This window comes from Zootoca vivipara, chromosome 13 (assembly GCF_963506605.1).
Source record: "Zootoca vivipara chromosome 13, rZooViv1.1, whole genome shotgun sequence".
NCBI lineage: Eukaryota > Metazoa > Chordata > Lepidosauria > Squamata > Lacertidae > Zootoca > Zootoca vivipara.
In genome coordinates, this window is record NC_083288.1 from 25,689,026 (window position 1) to 25,704,167 (window position 15,142).

The 15,142-nt window shown below is 46.0% G+C and overlaps 1 protein-coding gene across 1 annotated transcript in view; it reads right to left on the bottom strand.

The window, feature by feature from the left end:
- Window positions 1-15,142, bottom strand: part of ERBB2 (erb-b2 receptor tyrosine kinase 2) — a 60,683-nt gene that overhangs the window by 15,166 nt on the left and 30,375 nt on the right. The window contains exons 8-19 of the mRNA XM_035134300.2: window positions 14,931-15,047; window positions 13,987-14,113; window positions 12,590-12,663; window positions 12,127-12,217; window positions 11,678-11,871; window positions 10,895-11,027; window positions 10,324-10,414; window positions 6,684-6,844; window positions 5,021-5,068; window positions 3,470-3,608; window positions 2,726-2,848; window positions 1,683-1,781 (exon numbers count right to left, since the gene is read on the bottom strand). Coding sequence (XP_034990191.2) covers window positions 1,683-1,781; window positions 2,726-2,848; window positions 3,470-3,608; window positions 5,021-5,068; window positions 6,684-6,844; window positions 10,324-10,414; window positions 10,895-11,027; window positions 11,678-11,871; window positions 12,127-12,217; window positions 12,590-12,663; window positions 13,987-14,113; window positions 14,931-15,047 — 1,397 coding nt within the window. The remainder of the gene's footprint in view (window positions 1-1,682; window positions 1,782-2,725; window positions 2,849-3,469; window positions 3,609-5,020; window positions 5,069-6,683; window positions 6,845-10,323; window positions 10,415-10,894; window positions 11,028-11,677; window positions 11,872-12,126; window positions 12,218-12,589; window positions 12,664-13,986; window positions 14,114-14,930; window positions 15,048-15,142) is intronic.

Genomic DNA, 15,142 nt, shown 5'->3' on the forward strand with positions numbered 1-15,142 from the left:
TTAGAACAGCAGCTGCAGCTACGGCACTTAAGCTGCTTTTCAACTAGGTGGGCTGGAGGGAAGTCCCAAGAGGATGTTAGAGCAAGCGAGAAAGCGCCGTCCGTTTCCAGAAACTGTGAGAAGATTCTCGAAGCATTGAGGTGCAAGATTGCCTAGTCTACAGCAACTATAAATAGCGGTGGAGCACTTATCTGTGGACATGTGTGATTCCTACAGAGGAGAGACTGCTGAGCTGAGTGCAGGCAGCACGTACAACTCAAGCGTGCCTTACTATCTGCATTGTAGTAAAGTTGCAAATAAGTCTTCTACCATCAAGATTGGTGTTGCCTTTCAAGTAAACAATGCTTGACTGAGCTTTACGGCTTCCATGAGTGTTTTATTGCCATCGGCCCTGCGCAACTTGATCCTTTCAACAAGCTGTGCGATCGTCACTCTGCCTTAAGAGCTAGCATACACACAAGGAAATGTTGCTGGGCCACCCTCAAGATTTACGATTGGAGGTCGTAAAATCTTCAGAGGAGGCAAGGTTTGGTCTGGTCATCATTATTAATGTGTGTGCCTCTGTGTGTGTGTACACATAGTTGCGCGCACACAGGCACACACACATACACTGTTTCATTCTTATTCAAACTGCTGTTAGCGTTTTATTCCCGTTGCACCACCTTGATTGTTTTTGTTCTTTTAGTCATAGTGCATTGCCTCACTGAGCTGCTTGGGTGGATTTTCCCACACTTTCTTGTGCAGTCGTTTAGGCTTACAGTACAAGTGGTGCATCAGGAAACAGTGTACCGTATTTTTTGTTCCAAAAGACGCACTTTTTTCCTCCTAAAAAGTAAGAGGAAATGTCTGTGCGTCTTATGGAGCGAATGTGTGGTCCCTGGAGCCGAATTGCCCAGGGGCTAAAGGCCGATCGTGCTTTTTCAAACAGAAAAAGAAAAAAAGAAAGAGCTAAAGGCTAACAAGAGGGAAAGAGAAAAGAACCCGCTCAGCAGCTTATTGCAAGAGATAGGGGAGGGAGATAAGAGAGTTAGCTCCCTTCCCGGCCCCTTGCCTAGGCCTCAATTGTTGTCTGCAGAGGCAGACATGTGACTGGCTGATAAGATTATCTGCCTGGAAACTGTAGAAATGGGTCCCTTTCCTTTCTTATAGAAGAAGCTGCAGAACTGTGAGTTGAACCCCATTAAAAACAGGATTTTTTTCCCTTTGCAAAGAAACTCAGCAACTTTGAGCTGATCCTAAAAAAGCTTTCCCCCTTTGCAAAAAAGATGCACAACTCTGAGCTGAACCCCACCCCCCAAAAAACCCGGGGCTTTTCCCATTTGCAAAAAAAAGCTGCACAACTTTGAGCTGATCCTTTAAAAAAATGGAGCTTTCCCCCTTTGCAAAATAAGCTTCCTCAAATATTTAATGGGGGGGGGGCGGCAAAGGCACCTAGGCCTTTAGGAGTTGGCTGCTATGCCTAGGACAATTCAAGAAAGCAAAATGTTTTTCCCCCTTGTTTTCCTACTCTAAAAACTAGGTGCGTCCTATGGCCAGGTGCGTCCTATGGCACGAAAAAAATACTGTGATTATTCTCAGTTAAAATCTTGAGCCTCAGGGACCTTGTCCCTGGTTCAGCTTTAGCCACTGGGCTGCAAATCCAAACCCGGATTAAGAGGGGTCACTGCGCCTTCCTCACTCACATCCAAAATCTCCTTGTTGGCTTTGGGCGAGGTGTTTTCCCGCAAGACTTTGATGGCCACTGGGATCTTCACACTCTCGCCATCTGGAATCCAAATTCCCTGCATGGATGGTTAAGAGAAAGAGAGCAAGATAAAGAAATGCACCGGGTTTTGTTTTTTTAAGATTATGATGATGATTACAGGGATATGGGAAGGAGACTGCCTACTACCGTGTTTCCCCTTTTTTAATACGTAGTCAGAAAGTAAGCCATGGCAGGGTTTTTAACCATTTGAGAGCTATAAGACATACCCCGAAAATAAGCCATACTTCCGCACCAGCTAGCAGGACCCAGCATGCCGGCCGCGACAGGAGGAGGAAGCCTGCCGGGTCGGGTCAGTGCCCGGAAGCGGCGGTGGCTGCTTTAGTGCCAATAAAGCGTGCAGCAGTGCCGCACGGAGCACCAGCCAGCAGGAACCAGCTCCTGCAATGCCGGCCGCGGCAGGAGGAGGAAGCCTGCGGGGTCGGGTGGGTGCCCAGAAGCGGTGGCGGCTGCAGCGCTGACAAAGCGTGAAGCAGCGCCGCACGAAGCACCAAGGGCACGAGCGGCAGGAGGAAAGAGAGAGAGGCTCGTTACTTGCGGCACTAAAACTCCGAATTGAAAGATGTGGCCTAGTGTGGCAATGCAGAAGCCACCGCAGGCTAAAAATGTGATTGTGGGACATCATGGTGTGCCAGAGGCACTTGCACACAGCAGCAGCCCAGACAGAACTCTTAAGTTAAATTGCAGTGGCCCTTCTAGCTGACAAAGGGAATCACATCCCCACCCCCACCCCCAGGTACCAACTTAATGGCTGCTGGGAAGATGCGATCACCACCTGGAACGGGAACATTTTGTGGAAAGGAGACACTTGGATCCTGAGTGAATGAGGAACAGGATTCAAGGCTTGATAGTTCAAACCAAGTCTCTGAAAAGGTTTCCAAAGTCCTCAAGCTGTTGGGTTCCCAGCCAAGGGCTTTCCCGCGCCACCTGCCCATGCAGCAAATCTAATCCAGCGCTCCTCACCTTGTACACCGTTCCAAAAGCGCCTGACCCCAACACCTTGACTTTTTTCAGTTCCGTCTCCTTGAGAATACGCATCTGTGCCTGGTTAGGCAGAGCTCCGCTGGGTGTCAATGGCTCCACCAACTAACAGCGTCAAAGAAAGTGAGGAGGGGTGCAGGGGGGGGTTAAGTAGAGGTTTATGGCCACCTACTAGGGGTAACGTAGCAGTGGATTTCCCACATCAGTAGGGGATGAACTAGAGGAGTTTTGAGGTCCCTTCCAACTCTATGATTCCACTGCCCCCTAGTTAGTCTCCCGTACAAGTATGTAATAAAATTATTTGGGGGGACATTGAGAAGAATGAGAACAAAACAGTGCTTGGGAGATTATTCAGCGGGGAGTTCCCTTTCGGACTATTTATACATTTAGGGTTTTTTTATACATCCACAGCAGGGAAGCAGCTGTCTTATCTAGCTTTCTGTCAGCTGTCTGCCGAAGTTCAGAAGCAGAGCATGAAGATGAACGCCTTCTCCGGAAACGTCTGGCAGCATTTCATATTCAGAGATACACTGCCCCTATACATGGAGGTTCCATTGAGCATGGAACGTACAGGGAGGCAATTCCCCACATGGGGAAATAAAGCAGCGCTTCTTAAAAGGCTGCTAAAGTTCAGAAGCACTGTGCCAAATCTCCCAGGAGCTCTGTTGCAGGCTCTCCCCACAACCCCACCCCAGGAGGAAAGAGGTTACGGCCGCCAAACCCTACCTCTGTCTCTTGCAGGAGACGCCGCAGAGTGTGCTTCCGCTCTTGCTGCTTCCGGCGCTTGATGCAAATGATGATGATGGACAAGAGAACGAGGACGAGCGCAGCACCCACCACCCCAGCTGTAATGGACGTAGCCTGGCTGGAAGAGGACAGAGAGAAAAGGGGGAAAGCCTGAAGCAGGGGTAGCCAACTTCGCCTGCAACTTTCAGGGGATGCGAACCGGCAGGCAGGCAGAGAAGCTGCGCCAGGCAGGGCTTAACCAAGCAGAGAAAGTGAGGAGGATGAGTTGCCGAGAGAAACTTTTTTGGGAGTTTCAAGTGCCAATTAGAGACCTGCCCAATTCCTCAGGCCTTTGAGTGAACCGTGGAACACTCAAGGAAAGTCAGCAGTCTCTCCTGATGTTATGGCTAATTTTCATCCCTCGTGGTTTTTATTTATATTTCAACAACAATGGACTCTCCGTATGCCACAGCCACAATAACCCGATTCTGGTGGGAACTAGCCGGAGCGGATATTTTTTCACAGGCACACGAAGGTGTGGGAATCAGCCCTACCAGAGAAACTGAAATATAAACTGAGAGCCTCTAGAGCAGGGGTCAGCAAACTTTTTTAGCAGGGGGCCGGTCCACTGTCCCTCAGACCTTGTGGGGGGCCGGACTATATTTTGGGGGAAAAAATGAACGAATTCCTATGCCCCACAAATAACCCAGAGATGCATTTGAAATAAAAGGACACATTCTACTCATGCAAAAACACCAGGCAGGCCCCACAAAAAACCCAGAGATGCATTTGAAATAAAAGGACACATTCTACTCATGTAAAAACATGCTGATTCCCGGACCGTCCATTTGTCTGCCAATTTGTGACTTCATGCATCTGATGAAGTGGATCCTGGCCCTCAAAAGCATATGGCATAATAAATGTGTCAGTCTTTAGGGTGCCACAAGTTTATTGGTTTTTACTGAATAATCTCTATCTCTCCAGCGAATCTTTCCAAATTTGTGGCTATTTACTTTTTCTGTACCACATTCAGCTCATCATGGGGACCGTCATGGGGACAGGAAAACATCCTTTCAAATACAAGCTTTTTTGTAATTGAAAGCTGAGGTTTCGCAGAATATTTAATTCCCTGATCACACATATTCATGGCTCTTAACATGGACTTCGTACTTATGATTGTGCCCAGAAATCTTCCATGTTCAGTAACTTCAGTAACATACGTGTATCTGAAGAAGTGTGCATGCACACGAAAGCTTATACCAAGCATCCCCAAACTGCGGCCCTCCAGATGTTTTGGCCTACAACTCCCATGATCCCTAGCTAAGAAGTCCAGTGGTCAGGGATGATGGGAATTGTAGTCCAAAACATCTGGAGTTTGGGGATGCCTGGCTTATACCAAGAACAAACTTAGTTGGTCTCCAAGGTGCTACTGGACACATTTTCCCCCCATATATTACAAGACACTTTATACTTTGTATAGGCTTGCATACCATCTTGACTTCCAACAGAAGACACATGGGATATAAATGAAAATGAGCTGAAATGTAATACCTGGGTTTCTGATCCACGGGGCAGCCACGTTCATCCCGTATTGTACACCTGGAAAAGGAAACACCAAGTTGTATCACACAACCATTTAAGAAATACCACTTCACTTGTTAAGGGGAAACAACAGGTGCCAGAACAGAATACAGCTCGCTACTTGCAAACATTTAGGCAATTTTAATTTCTTTTTCACTTTTGCATTTTTTTAACTGATTGAAACGACTGATAAATACAAAGTGTGGATAACTAAAAGCAATCTGATTATAAAGTGTAACAAGCATAATAATGTTCAGTAGAGCAGAATGAAGGAGATGGGCAACTGAATAAAAAGTTTGTTGTATGCGACAACAGCCGCACGGATACTACTAGCCCAGAGATGGAAGGAAGAAATAACCCTGACCAGAGAAGACTGGCAAACCAAGTTGATGGACTATGCTGAAAAGGCAAAATTAACTGGGAAGCTTAGAAATCAAGAGGGCAAGAACTTTAAAAAAGAATGGGAAAAGTTTACAATCTATTTACGAGAACATTGTAAGCAGGTTAAAACATTAGCAGGATTTTAACCACACTTGTAAACTAACGGAAAGTATGGATAATTTGGACGGATAAAACTTGGGACAGTATTGATATGCAGTTGTAAATATTATCATTTGGACCCATGGAAGGGATGGGAGGAAGTCGGGAGATTCAGAGTAATCTCGATCTTTGGATTTTGAATTGTTTTTTGCCGTATGTTTATGTTTTTTTAAAATCAGATAAAAAATTATATATATAAAAAAGAAGACAACTGAATAAAAGTTTGCAAGGCTTCATGAGCTTCTGGACACATGCAGTTATCACAAGCCACAGAAGACATTTCTAGAGCCAAAATTTAAAGGCGGCTTAAAAAAAAACTTTTAATTTTCGTTTGCTGACCTTGTTTCATCAAAGCCCGTATAGAGGCAGGTGGCGATGAGGACACCTTGGGCAGCAGATTTTTGGTGTCGCTCCAGGGCAGCCAAGTAAAAGGCTGACAGAAGTCAAAACGATTACTTGCTAAATTATACAGAAGGTGTGCTCTTCAGAGAGCAAACTGCTAACAGCCTTAGCATTTCTTCCTCCCCACTTCCCATCACCCACTAGGCAAAGGTGCTGGTGCCTCTTTTCCAGCAGGACCCCGCACAATCCAGAATGCGGCAGCTAGACTGGTGACTGGGAGTGGCCGCTGAGACCACATAACACCGGTCTTGAAAGACCTACATTGGCTCCCAGTACGTTTCCAAGCACAATTCAAAGTGTTGGTGCTGACCTTTAAAGCCCTAAACGGCCTTGGTCCTATATACCTGAAGGAGCGTCTCCACCCCCAGCGTTCTGCCCGGACACTGAGGTCTAGCACCAAGGGCCTTTTGGCGGTTCCCTCGTTGCAAGAAGCCAAGTTGCAGGGAACCAGGCAGAGGGCCTTCTCGGTAGTGGCACCCTCCCATCAGATGTCAAGGAAATAAACAACTATCCAACTTTTAGAAGACATCTGAAGGCAGCCCTGTTCAGGGAAGCTTTAAATATTTGATGAATTATTGTACTTTATTTTGTTGGAAGCCGCCCAGAGTGGCTGGGGAAAGCCAGCCAGATGGGTGGGGTATAAATAATAAATGTATTATTATTATTACTATTAACCATGTTGGAAACTCACGAGTGGGTGCAGTTGGTCGGGCAGATCTGACACATGCCTTCCCCATCGGGATACTTCCAGATGGGTACGAAAGAACCGTCCACCTTCACGCCGCTGGGACACTGCTCCACGCAGTAGGGGCCATCTTTGTAATGGGCACAAGCCACACACTGGTCTGCATCCTAAGGAAGGTAGAAGGCCGGAAAAAGAAAAAAAGACTTTCTGTAAGAAGAACAGGGGGGAGGGGAACTCCTCCCTAACAGCTGACCTGAATGGATCTGCATTCAATATCATCCTTACAATGCAAGGTGACTCGTTGCTGACATGACCCGTGACTGACATTGAAGCCAGAAACTTTGATAGGAATCTATGGATTTGGAGTCGCTAGGTCTGGGACTGTTGCAAAGTCGCCTCAGGTGAACAGTGCTGTTCTTGCACATTTTATTACCTAACGAAAGGAAAAGTTGGGTAATTTGGATTTTGTAACATCACGGGCGCATTGATTTCAATGGGCAAATTTAAGCACATGCTTAAGGCATGAGCCTCAAAGCTCTTCACTTTGGCTGGATCTCGCTCTGAAAAATCTGGAAGAAATGACTAATTGTGACTTTTTCTTCAGTGTCTGAGCCAACAACCTCTGAATAAAGCTCGCTCAGCTTTTATCTACGATGCACAAAGTCTTTGCCGGCATGCCAGCTGATATTTGCTCTCTTGCATAATGACTATGTGGGCAGTCCTTAAGAGGAGGGCTGGTGATACTGCGATTTATTGTCTGAAACCCAGTATGGCGTTCACATCGCAATATCGGTTTCAGATTTTTTGAGTTGCCGATACATTGTGGCTTCCCAGCCACCACGATGTATCGGCAGTTCAAATTGATATACAGTGGTACCTCGGTTTACAAACACAATTGGTTCCAGAAGTCTGTACTTAACCTGAAGCGTACTTAACCTGAAGCGAACTTTCCCATTGAAAGTAATGGAAAGTGGATTAATCCGTTCCAGACAGGTACGCGGAGTACTTAAACTGAAAATACTCAAACCGAGGCGTGCTTAAACCGAGGTATGACTGTATCCTGTGTTTATAAATTGATCTGTTTTAGTTATATGCTATTCATTTTCTGGATCTTTGTTTCTTCCTATCATTTCTATTACAAGGTTCAACTCAAATTTTTACGTAATAGCATTTTGTTAACGCATTTATGGGTCACACAGCTATTAGATTTTGTGTGTATAAAGACTGATGATTGAGTTTATTTAAGTTTTATTACCCTCAACTTTTCTCATTTTATGTTACAAAATTGAAAGATCCATCAAAACATCAAGAAGGCAGAAAAGCCCAGAAAAACCTGTGGTAATAAGACCATTTTTTTTCCTGTAAAGCCGTGACATAATTTAGCTGGAAGGAATGCAAACAAGCACACCTTTCCTGTTAATAATTTATCTCTGGTATTTCATATTCACCCGGTTTAAAAACAAGCCTGTTTGAAAACAAGCCTGAGGAATTCTCTCTTAATATTTGGATACAGGTGATGTGAGAAGAGAGAACAGGTGAAACCTCCCCCCCACTGACCTGCTCCACAGATCCAACTGCATGGATTCATAGCTGGTTTTAAAGGAAGGTAAGGGACCCCTGACCATTAGGTCCAGTCGTGACCGACTCTGGGGTTGCGACGCTCATCTCGTGTTACTGGCCGAGGGAGCTGGCGTACAGTTTCCAGGTCATGTGACCAGCATGACTAAGCCGCTTCTGGCGAACCAGAGCAGCACATGGAAACGCCGTTTACCTTCCCGCCAGAGCAGTACCTATTTATCTACTTGCACTTGTGCTTTCGAACTGCTAGGTTGGCAGGAGCTGGGACTGAGCAACGGGAGCTCACCCCGTCACGGGGATTCGAACCGCCGACCTTCTGATCGGCAAGCCCTAGGCTCTGTGGTTTAACCCACAGTGCCACTCGCCTGTAGCAAATACATGGGAAGCTCATGGTCCTCCAGACTCCGATCCCCAGCAGCCTTAGCCACCGTGGCCCATGGCTGGGAATTATGGGGTTTGCAGTCCAACAACTTTGGAAAAGACACCTTGCTATATTGAGCAATGGTTTTTCCACATTTGATTCCAACATACATGGGAATTCCTCAGAAGCTTATTTTAAAGCATTTTTTGTTATGTTCTTCAGCAAAAAAATCAAACCAAAAACCTTCCAGAGTGGCTTATTCGATCAGTAATTACAGAGTACCCGGCCACAAGTTCATAATCTAAAAGGCACGACACACAAGGAAAAATGAATGGGGAGGGAGGAGGGCGGAAGCCAATTCAGACACCAGTTATTTATCATTACAGTAACTGGTTAATTTGTCCAAGGTTCCTCCATGAAAAGATATAAGCTTTCTAAAAATTGACAGCAAAACACCTTCTTTTACAACATGCAGCCATGGGGATCATTGGATCGATGGGCTTGGCACTATTTGAACACAGGCTGCATTTGAATGCTTCCACCTTCCAGATTCCTCTCACCTCTGCTTGAGCAGCAAACCGGAATTACAAACCAATTCAGCCCATGGGTAGGCAAACTAAGGCCCGGGGGCCGGATTCCAGCTCAATCACCTAAATCCGGCCCGTGGGCGGTCCGGAAATCAGCGTGTTTTTACATGAGTATAATGTGTCCTTTTATTTAAAATGCATCTCTGGGTTATTTGTGGGGCATAGGAATTCATCCCCCCCCCCAAAAAAAAAAATATAGTCCGGCCCTCCACAAGGGACAGTGGACTGGCCCCCTGCTGAAAAAGTTTGCTGACCCCTGAATTCAGCCTATGGTTTATGCAAATCATATGTGGATGTAAACTGGAGGTGAGAGAAGAAACAAAAGCATAAAACAAGGGTGGCACAGGGTTTGTTTATGTAGCACCAAAGGGTGGTCTGAATTAAATTATTGGGCGTGTTCAAGGTTATATTCGGGGACAGCTCCAGCTCTGAGGGGGCCCTTAGCAAAGAGCTGTCTAGTGGGGGCCCTCCAATGTCAGTGGGGGCCCTGGCAGGTTTGCTGGATACAGTGGTACCTCGCAAGACAAATGCCTCGCGCATCGAAAAACTCGCAAGACGACAGCGTTTTGCGTTGTGCGAGACGTCTCGCAAAACAAAGTTTTATATGGCCGTGCTTCGCAAGGCGATTTTTTCCCCTAAAGCCACAGAGTCACCTAGTGGATATACAGTGGTGCCTCGCAAGACGACGTTTTCGCAATACGACACGACTCGCGGAACGAATTGATTTCGTCTTGCGAGGTACCACTGTAGTCGGAGCAAGCAGCCAGAACTACTCAGCTCAGCATGGGGAGACTGGGTCCACAAGCCGCCATTTTAGTTTCCGACAATACCACAGCACTGCTCTGGGGCATTGTGGGAAATGTAAATGGCGGCTCCCAGCCCTGATCAGTGCCAGAGGAGGAAAAATTAAATGGAGGGCCAGGGGCAGACTTGCCAGGACAGCAGATGCTAGTTCTGGTCATTCTTTCTGTGCACATAGGGTGACAAGGAACATGAGTGTGTGTGTGTATGTCTTGGAGCAGATGCTCAAAGATACTTTATGGATAGACAACTTGATGTGGAAAGGCGAGGAAGTCAGAAGAAAGCAAAGGCCTCAGCAGCCTTGGGTCCCTGCCCTTACCGATCCATTGCAGGACTCTGTCCCATTTTGGGGCATACATTCGGAATGGCATGGAAGGCACCGTGTCCCGTTGACGTATTCCCGGAACTCTCTGTAGGAGAAGGAATTGCAAAGTCAGATCAATCCAAAATTTAGGCAGCTTCCAGTTTTTCTCCTCCCGGCTTTCCTTAACTTCCTGGAACGTCGTGGATTGGCAATCCATCATCTGCCGGTGGGATTCTCATCACAGTAACTTCTACTAGGGCTGCATTTTAATTTGTTCTATAAAATTTGGTGGTGACAGATGGATGTTTCAAAAAAGAAGAAAAACAAGGAGGTGATATGCATGTTATTTTCACACCTCTACCATGTACCCCGAAAGCATAGAATTTAGTCAGAAACACAGAACCCAACACTAAGAAAATTAGCTTTGATTTTTATTTTATTTTTAAAACCCATGGCAAGTGTCTCTAGACCTTAATGTGGCTAAACAATGTATTTTCTACATAGCACTCCCAGAGCCATTAGGTTGCTCCTAATCTGAATTCAAGGCAAACAGGGCTCCTAGTCTGCTTTCCCCATGATCACATACCCATCCAGAAGGCTGCAGTTTTTAACACATTCATTGCCACGCAGAAACCCAGTGCAGGACATACACTGAGTGCCCCCAGGTCCCCAGCAGTGCCCCTTGGAGCAGAGGGAGGAGCAACTCTGGTCCTCGTGTACTGTGGAGGAGAAGATATAGGAATGTATGCATTTGTTACCTGTTCTTTTGCTACCATCAAAGGAATGGAGGAAGACATCAATGACAAGTCATTTTATCTCTTGTTCGACTCTTGCTGGCCTCACTGTGAGCTGCCCAAGCTAACATTGCGCTGAGTAACCCTGAATTCTTATGCATCTGCTCACAAAGAGCTCACATACCGGTATGGAGTCCCTAAATTCCCCTACCTGCACAGGAATTTTCATAAGCCTGGCAAAGGGGCTCACATCCCTCCCACCCCCACCCACCCCCACAACACCAGATTGTTAAAAAGTGGCTCCCAGATTGGAAAAGATTGTGGGGAGGGGGCCTAATAATAATAATAATAATAATAATAATAATAATAATAATAATAATAATAATAATATATTCATACCCCGCCCATCTGGCTGGGCTTCCCCAGCCACTCTGGGCGGCTTCCAACAAAATATTTAAAGTACAATAAAACATCAAACATTAAAAGCTTCCTTAAACAGCACTGCCTTCAGGTGTCTTCTAAAAGTCAGCTGTTTATCTCCCTGACATCTGATGGAAGGGCGTTCCACAAGGCACCACTACCGAGAAGGCCCTCTGCCTGGTTCCCTGTAACTATAGGAGGTGCCACACACTTACTACACTCGGGGTTGTTGTCATTCTGGAACAAGGTCTGCCGAGGGTTCTTGAAGATGGCTTCCCAAGGAACGTTCCGGATGAAGCAAAGGCTGGGGTTGTGGTGAATCAGGACCATTCCGCTGCTGATCTCTTGCAGCGAACGCAGGCCGAAGGAGGAGATATTGAGGTTTTGCAACGTTAGAGAATAGACTCCGCTGCCAAAAGAAAAGAAAATCAGGCTCCCCAATCAGGAAGAAGAGAAGAAACCCTAAAAGAGCCATCTTATTTGTCTATCCCTGCCGTGCTGAAGTAGATATTGACTAGCCCAGTGAGAGACTCATTTAACATCCTGTCTTGTTTTGTTGCATTTAAAATATAACTTCAAATATAATTTCAGGAACTTCAGTTAGTATGAAGGGTGTAGGTTTTAATCTAAGCCATTTCTGCCTCAATCCTGGAAGGGTGCTTACTTGTAAAGGGCTCGTCCCCGGATCACTTGAAGGTTCTGGAAAGGGTTTAAGTCTACGAGAGACTCCGGCCAGGATTCAATATAGAGGAAGCCTGTGAAAAACACCAAGTTAGGACCATTCAGCGGAGGATGAGGGCACCTCATTTATTTATCACTTGTATATCCCACTTTTCCTCCAAGGAGCTCAAGGTGGCATTCATAGTTTTCTTCCTCCCCATTTTATCCTTGCAACAACCCTGTGAGGTAGGTCAGGCTGAGAGGCTGTGACTGGGTCCAATGTGAGCTTCGTGGCTGAGTAGGGATTTGAACCCTGGTCTCCAAGGTCCTAGTCTGGCACTCTAACCACAGAACCACACTGGCTCCCTTAATTATGCTACTCTGTAACAACGAAGAACCCCTTTGCCTGGGACTTGGAGGCAGGGCGGAGGGGGCCATGGCTACCTAGAAATAAAATTCATACGTACCTGTTAGATCCTTCAGGTTCCCAAAGACTTTAAGCAGCTTGGGATCAAGGGGCGGAGTATCAGAGGCAGGATCCCTAGACAGAAAGGAAGGAAACTGCATTGGTGGGAAACGAAATAAACAGACACACTTCACTTTCTCTTGCTATTCTTACTGTAACTTGAGTGACAGCTACTTTAATTTTGGTTCTATTCAGTTGATGAAAACGTGGCCAAAATATTTTAGGCGCCACACGCTACTCTCAGTGGAATCACCTCAGCATTTCTCACAAGGAAACTCTGCTGTGGTCAAAAGCTTCCACCATACAGATCCACATTTACAGATTCCTCCGAATCTCTGGACTTCCCACCTTCTCCTCCATGGGTCCTATTTTCCAATACAGTGGTACCTCGCAAGACGAATGCCTTGCGCAACGAAAAACTAGCTAGACGAAAGCATCTAGCGATTCTTTAGTTGCCTTGCAAGACGAAGCTTTCTATGGCCACGTCTCGCAAGACGATTTTTTTTTTGCCGCTTTTTTTTTGCTGCCTGCCGTTTGTTTCCACAAGACGAAAATTTTCATAAGATGGCACGACCCGCGGAATGAATTATTTTCATCTTGCGAGGTACCACTGTATTCTATATTTAATACAACTCCATTGTCTCCCTAGTACTTGCTAACTTACGAGTGTTATTGCAATCCTGCTAATGCTTTCATCTGTTTACTGTGGTCTCCAATATAAATTATAATTTTCCCCCATTCTTTGTTAAAGTTTTGGTCTTCTTGGTTCCTGAGCTTTCCGGTCAGTTTTGGCATTTCAGCATAGCCCAACAGTTTAATTTGCCATTTTTCTCTGGTAGGGACTTTTATCTTCTTTCCATCTCCAGCCCTGGTGCTTCCAAGACTACTTGTTCCTAATACAGTGGTACCTCGACTTACGAACTTAATCCGTTCCGAATGCACATTCGTAGGTCGAAAAGTTCGTAAGTCGAAAAGCGGTTTCCCATAGGGAAAAAATATTCGAAAAAATTCGTAAGTCAAGGAAACCACATTTAAAATTCGTAAGTCGAGGAAACCGCATTTAAAACCGCCAACGGTTTCCGTTCAGATGTAGAAAAATTCGTAAGCGTGCAGCCATTTGTCCTGTTCATAAGTCAAAAACTTCGGATGTCGAGTAATTCGTAAGTCGAGGAGCCACTGTACCAGAAGACTTTCACACCTTGTGGTTTGATTTCCATGGCCACCATTTTTCTCATATAACCCAGAGCCTAAATCGTTCCAACTTCCTCCACTTCTTTCTTTTTTTTATAAACACTCCCATAGCCCTTCCAAAGCTAAAACCTCACATGGCACAATTACAAGGATGTCTTGAGCAAACTGATGCTACACCCTTTACACCGAAAGCTCACTGTTACTCACCCTGCAAAAGTCTCTGGGAGAAAGGCTAGGCTGCCGAAGATCTTGGTGCAGCCGGCAAAGTGGTGGATGTTGGAGGCATTGACGGCACGGACCCCTTTCAGGAAATCCATCCCCAAACCGTAGCAGACTGAGAGACGAGGGGGGTAGGGTGGGGTAAGGGAAAGTGGGAGGGTGGCAGGGGAGAGAATGTGCATATGAGTCTACAAACGTCATCACAACAATGATGCAGAGCAGACAATGGGAACAACACAGAACCTTTGGGCTAAAGGGGCGAGAGAAAGGTTAACTCCAGTCCTCCTTGGGTGCTGAATGCACCAGTTGCAACCCCTAGTGGCCAAGGAAGAGCCATGAGCCCAAATATCAGGGCGACTTGCCTGCTGAATATCTACAAATGTGATTCCTGAAACTGCTGCAAAGCTGGAGATCAAAGCCAGGGGGGCGTCAAGGATAGGGTCAGAATACTCAGGAGGTAGAATAAGTTAAAACCAAAACTTGGAAGAGAGCACAAATCGGTTTCAACATTTGCAACTGTTTGCATAAACAAGCCTTTCGCCTTCCTGGTTTTGCACTAGCCAGAGATGATGAGAGTAGCAGTCCAAGATATCTGGAGGACACCGAAGTGGGGAAAGCTGCCATAAGCCCTCTCTACAATGGTGGCCATTTCTACAGTCAATAGGAACGAGAGACAGGAAACAAAGTAGTATAGCATCCTGTACCTGCATCCCCATATATATCCCTCCCCCTCCCAATTGAGACCCCTGTGCCAAATATCTCCATGCGATGAAGGAGGGCATGCCCTATGAGTGTTGCTGGTACCCCAGGTTCTCCCACATGTATGGTGGGCGTACACAATGTGATGCCAAGACTGATGCATCATGGGAAAAGACACGAGTCTTCCTGGAAACGGGTGTTTCTCCCTCCACTGGCCAACTCCCAGCTCTTACCTTTGGGACACGGCTTGTTGCACTTCTCGCACTTTTGCACAGTGCCCACGCTCACCTCCTGACTGGTCTGAGGGCACACCAAAGTACAGGACCCAACCTCTGCAGCCAAGTAGTTATCTGTAATTCAAAACAACGGGAAATGAATGACAACCTGGAATCAGCATTTCTTTCTTTCTTTTTTAATTTATATATTTTAAAAAAACTGCATAAGG